The sequence below is a fragment of the Abrus precatorius genome, unplaced genomic scaffold (assembly GCF_003935025.1).
Source record: "Abrus precatorius isolate BTA unplaced genomic scaffold, Abrus_2018 Scaffold5, whole genome shotgun sequence".
Lineage (NCBI taxonomy): Eukaryota > Viridiplantae > Streptophyta > Magnoliopsida > Fabales > Fabaceae > Abrus > Abrus precatorius.
The window spans coordinates 11,178,570-11,184,902 of record NW_020874395.1 but is presented as its reverse complement, the minus strand read 5'-3'; the positions used below and the strand labels follow the sequence as shown (position 1 = coordinate 11,184,902).

Sequence of the window (6,333 nt, the reverse complement as noted above, 5' to 3'; positions counted from 1 at the left end):
TGATTGGAGCTGGAATTTATATCATCAGCCGCATACATCAGCCAATGATATATGAGAAACACTGGTTTTCTTATCTGCATTAGCTTTGTAATAATATTTTGATTTTGATATCTGTAAAAAGAATAAGGGAATTTGATGACTTCTATGCACCGAATATTTTTGTCCTTTCTTTGTGCTATCTTCTTCTATAATATGTAGTCCTTTTGTTAATCATATTCCATCCAATACATGAACCTAATTTGGTCTTTCTTTTCATTTGTCATGTCTTGCCAATACTGAATCTAACTATCAAAAATCTTATCCAATTCTACCGGTGGACTAGAGTAAAAAGTGGTTGCTGTTAGCATACATGCAAGGGGAATGCATCCATGAACAAAAACAACATTCCCTGTCATTTATTGAATGACATGAATCTTGAATCATGCAATTCAAGCACTTAAAAGGCATTACAATTCCCATTACCCAATATATGACTAAAATAAAAATCAAAAGCCTAGCCTAGAATGGAAGTTTACAAATAAAAATGTTATAATTTTAATAAAAATGTATTATTTATTAATTTTCTAGCATGTGCCAGAAAAATGGATTAACTATTTATAAGATGCAACTAGTTAGGCATGAAACAAATTTGAGGTGATCATTGATCAATTTCTGTAATATACAAAACTTTGTTGATTGCTATTGGAGATTTAGAATGTGTCGGCAAATGCTGACTTAAGCCTCGAAATTCCTCAGCCTCAGGGAAAAAGTCTCCTCTCCATGGCTAGAAGAGACAAATATTTCAATTAGTTACATGAATTTAAGTTGTTGGTGAAGTCTGAAGATTCTTCTAATATTATCTTTAATAAAGGCTTTTGCATAAAATATGATTTTGAAATTAGGTAAGAATAAATAAATAAATATTAAAATACAAGGTGAAGGCTTAAATTTATTTATATGAACACTTTCAATATTAAAGTGTGGTCTTTATTAATTAGCCACGACAATGATTTTTTAAAAGTACTTGAATATTAAAATGTTTAAAATGGGCCATTTTGTGTACAAAATATCAAGTCATTTATAACATACCAAAAAATAATCACATTGCATTTGAGGTTTTTGGGCTGGGGTATACTTATTCTGATGAATGATTGATGCAGAGAAAATAGACAAACATAATATCTGTGGTACAAGGCAATTTCCGTTGGTACCCCTGTAGAAAAGTAGAGCAAAATCTCAACCAATAATATGTATATATATATATAAATTATCATTTAGGAAAGGTTTTTCATGCTTGGTTTATATGTTTATTTATTTATTTATTCTCATTTCAACTCTTTTCTGTAATAAATTATGAACACACCCTGCACAATCACAGCTATCTTGCCTTATATATCACTCTGCTTCTGCACTCTTTCAATGCCAAATATTCTCTCCCTTCCCTTTGTCTGTTTGTGCTATCCAAGCTTACCATTAAACTGAAATTCTGACAGAGAAAAGAAAACGCAAAATGGGGTGTCACCAATTAGAAAAATCAAAACCAAAATACAGAAAGGGTTTATGGTCACCTGAAGAAGATAATAAGCTCAGAAACCATATTCTTAAGCATGGTCATGGCTGTTGGAGCTCTGTTCCAATTAAAGCAGGTAAGTTTGTTTTTTATATTTTCTATATCCTTTGTTACTCATCATGTATGTATCATACTCCAAATGTACCTGCTATCTAGCAAAGTAGCATTTTTCTTGGTTCTGATGCTATCATTCAGTAGAGTTTTCCATGTTTTCATGAAGAGAAGTTTATCTTCTCTTATTTGATAAAATGTGCCTTGAATTTATTTGACTTAAGATTAAGTAATCAAATAGAAATGTGGGCATGCTTCACTGACTTTGGCAACAATAAGACATTATTTAGCTGCATCAATTCTAAGAATTTTTTCCAATCAATTCAAAATTAGAGAAGGAGAAATGTGATTAGAAGTTCAGAATCTTTATTGTGGAAATAACCTAAGCATTTTTCATGCCCCTCATTACCAGACTTTGTTTACTTTATGGTTGACTAAATAGACATTTTGTGTCAACATTACATTTTGCTGGTGTAAACCAGAATGATAAAATAAAAAAGATTTGATTGTGAATAACTTTTGATCATTCCTGACATACGTAGTAGTCATACAAGGTAAATTTTTATTAAATTTATTTGTTGCTGATTTGCTAAGTACAATTAAATGTTTAGGCTTGCAGAGGAATGGAAAGAGCTGCAGACTAAGGTGGATCAATTATCTGAGGCCAGGATTGAAGAGAGGGGTGTTCAGCAAACAGGAGGAAGACACAATCATGACCCTTCACCACATGTTAGGAAACAAGTAAGCAAAATGAACTTTTTTTTTAATTTGTTAAATTTTAATGATTTCAGTTTTACTTGCAAGTTTGAAGTAAAAGAAGTAAATTTGTAAATTTAAGTCAAAATAACGATACAGACTTCTAAGTCTAGTAGTTGTTAGTTAGCTAACAATTAGAGCAATTGGGCAAGAAAAGGACATTATTTTTTTATTAAATTTTTTAAAGGTGTTAAGTTAAAGAATGTAATTGGATAGGCCAGCTATGTCCTATTTAATTTATTTTGAAGAAGCAATTGGATCTTATTTAAGTAATATTAAAAGGAAAAACATATAGGATGGTCAAAGCATGAACTGGCATGGATAGGAGATGCTTCTTTTTTAAAGAAGAGAGAGAAGTGAATGTATATAGAAAATATATCTGGTCTAATATTCCCTTTTTATAATTTAAATTAAATGTTGCCCAATATTAATTACTTTAGACTTCTCTTCATCACATATAATTAATAATCAGTTTATTAAATATTTACACTTAAATATACTTCTCTATTCTTTTTTCGTATCTGTTTTGATATGAAATGTGTATTATCTTTTATAAGGTTACTAGCAGTGTATAAAGATGGGTCTATCTACCCTTGATTTACTTTAAAATACATCATCATCTTAACATATTAATTCAAAGGTAGATATTTCTTATTTGTGAACTTACAAATAAGCTCATTTTTAAAGAAAAATTATTTTTTTAGTATAAACTTGATAACATTAATAAAAGGGCTTTACGTGGTTATTGTCTTGTTAGGAGTTGATTTTTGCTAATGATTAATGGGTCATTGGTGAGTTGGATGAGGTTATGTTAAATATTTTTACTTATGTTGTTTGACTTGAGTGCACCTTGTACTTATGAATAAAATTACTTTGTTTATAAAAAAAATAAATTGATAAAATTAATTCATGTCGCATAGCTTCGTTCCCCCTAATTTATAAAACAAAGTCAACACTACTTTTTTTCCCAATTAATATGGTGAGAGGAGGAATAAAATAGTACTGTTTTGAGGAGACATTTCATCATGATACATGTTTCACATCTTTGTTTCATTCAACTCTTCAAAACAAAGCCTGATACATTTAATAATCACAAGGAAGGTAGCATTTACTTGCTACTCATTTGCAGTGCACATTCTTTGCTTTTTCTCGATTTCTTTCTTATGATATTCCTTTTGTTAATGGAAAATGCTGAAATCAAAGTAAATCAATCATGTTGGTCAGGTGGTCTCAAATAGCACAGCATTTGCCCGGAAGGACTGACAATGAGATAAAAAATTATTGGCATTCATATTTGAAAAAGAAAGTGGTCAAAGCTAAAGAAATTGAATCTGATAAACAAGTTCACTATGCTAGCTCAAGTTCAGATACAATGGATAATTCGTTCTCTCCACAGAAATTTGCAACTCAAGATCCTAATTATGGATTGTTTGAAAACATGGACAAATCAACACCACCCTTTGATCATTCTTTTTCACAGAACTACAACTTTTCCATGGAGACTAGTCAAAGCTCTTTACCAAAACTTTTATTTGCTGAGTGGCTTTCAGTGGATCATGTAAATGGTGGAAGCTCAGTAAATTCTGATGATTCTTTGGTTTTGGGAAATGAATTCGATCAGAATTCAACTTTCCAAGATGCTATAATGCATATGTCAGAAGGACACTTTGGTGAAGGGTATCATCATAATAGTCTAATTCAAAGTTCAGCCACTGAGGTGTACAATTCACAGCTTAAGTTATCAAATCAAGTGGATGGAAATGATTTCGACCATTGTGTAGCTGGGGTTGATTTCTGTAGCAATTTCAGCCTCACCAATGATACAATGTATGTATGAAGAAGGAGTTCACAAGGTTGCTCAAAAAGGAAGAATAATTTGTAATTAACATACAGAAAACAAAACAAAGTTTAGCAATGTAAAGTTATATAAACTTCAAATTGTTTGAATTATAGTCCTACTCAACACAAATAAATTCAGTAAGATAGCAGAGAAGTGTATTATATTGTTATTCCTCCAGAGTTGTTTTAGCATACTCGTGTAAATTTTCTTCAAATTAAGGAGTGAACATCTTGTGGTTTTCAATATTTTATTCTTGTAAATGTTACACATTTGTAGAACTGATTTATATGCTATCTGAGATAAATTGTTCTTTTCTTAATTGTTAATATGAGAAAACAATTTCTCACAGATGTTTTGAGAGCTGGTGTGAATTGACCTCCACCTTAGTATATACCTTGGATTACCATTTAAGGGAAATTTTGTTAGCTTGCCAACTGTCAATTCTGCTTCTCAATCTCAGTAAATTAATATGGGCACATATACTCTACTATAGTACCCATCCCTACACCACGTTTTAAAAAATACTCGTACTCAGTCCCATACCGGTATGGGTATGAACATTAATTACTGTATCTGTATCTTCTGAGTACTCCTATACCCATCTTATACCTATTACCTATGCTTATTTAAGAGAAGAAATATTTATAAGGAAAAATATATTTATATAACTTAACATAAGTAGCATAATAATACAAAAATTCAATAAGTAGTTGTACAAATATAAATAAAAAAAATATTCAAAGATCACAGGTACTAAATGTATCTTAATACAATAATTTTCTAAATTAAAATTCTTAGAAACAATAAGCGAAACTAAACACACAAGTTATTTGTTGGTGATAACCTTACCTTGTGAGATTCAATCGATCAGCAACATTAGAGCTGAGTGGCTTTTCATGTGTGATCACTTGGTGATCCTTTGTGACAGTATTGACAACTAACTCTAATGAATAACGTTTTATAGTTGTTAGGTTTTAATGAGACAAACATTAAAAATGAGAGTAGAGTTAGGGCATAGAAGTTTAAGTACTAAACAACAACAAAAAGTGGATATATAAAATAATTTTTTTAATTTTTGAATTTGAAATTATAAGAAAAATAACTGATTTAATTAAAATAATATATATATATATATATATATATATATATTAATACTAGTACTTTTAACTCATGTACTATATGAAAGTATTTTGTCAAAAATATAAATTTTTAAAAATTTATTTTAATGAATTAAATATTTATAATGTATATAAATTTTAAAAGAAAAAATTTGAATAATGATAAATGGTCATAATAAAATTTTATAATAAAGAAATATATATGTATATTAAAAAAATTATACTTTTTTATCTGAAGAAAAATTAACAATATTTTTTTTTATATTTTATATCTTTTCAAAAACTTCTTTGAACATAAATAAATAGTAAAAATAATATTATTTAGATTCAATAGATTATAGTTGTACTTATAATACATATTTTGTATAGAAAAATATTATTTTAAATTAAAATATAAAAAATAAAATTTAAATATTATCAATAAATAATAAGCTTACAGTAATAGTAGGTGATTATAAAATTTATAAAATATTTATAATATGTTTATTATTTATTATTCACTTTATAATTTAAATATCAATATGATTTTATTAATAAAAATATTTGTGTGAAAAATATTTTATATATGTGTTATATATAAATAATATTTTTAAAGAAAGTCAATCTTATATCAACTATGATATAATTAAATTATATTAGTATAATTAAATGATATAAAATAATAAATAAAATTTTAATTTATTTTATTATTAAATATTTTTATATTAATTTTATATAACTTTACATAAGTAGTATAATAATATAAACATTTAATATATAATTGTAGAATAAAGTTTAGAAGTTACCATTCCTACGTGACACTGCAAATAAAGATATGCTACTATAGTTGATAATTGCAAAAGGAAAAAATGATTCAAGAGGAACTTCTATGAAGTGAACATGTGGCCAATCAGCAACAGTTAGTTTCTTATGGTATCTAAAAATCACTATCTTTAGGTTACTTTTGGTTTAAGTTTAAAAATACAGCTAGGATTATGTTGTTATTTCTGGTTTGAATTTAATTCAATCTTAGAAATCAA

General features: G+C 27.8%; 1 protein-coding gene across 1 annotated transcript; it reads left to right on the top strand.

Moving 5' to 3' along the window:
- Positions 1–1,489: 1,489 nt before the first annotated feature.
- Positions 1,490–4,193, top strand: LOC113867830 (transcription factor LAF1-like). Its single transcript, XM_027503322.1, has 3 exons — positions 1,490–1,625; positions 2,212–2,341; positions 3,581–4,193. Exons 1-3 carry the CDS (start codon positions 1,490–1,492, stop codon positions 4,191–4,193), a joined length of 879 nt encoding a protein of 292 aa, XP_027359123.1.
- The last annotated feature ends 2,140 nt before the right edge of the window (positions 4,194–6,333 follow it).

Bases quoted from the DNA above. Each gene is read 5' to 3' on its own strand.
- LOC113867830 (XM_027503322.1), top strand. From the start codon at position 1,490: ATGGGGTGTCACCAATTAGAAAAATCAAAACCAAAATACAGAAAGGGT. The intron at 1,626-2,211 runs GTAAGTTTGTTT...TTAAATGTTTAG, and splicing joins CTCTGTTCCAATTAAAGCAG to GCTTGCAGAGGAATGGAAAG. The intron at 2,342-3,580 runs GTAAGCAAAATG...CATGTTGGTCAG, and splicing joins CACCACATGTTAGGAAACAA to GTGGTCTCAAATAGCACAGC.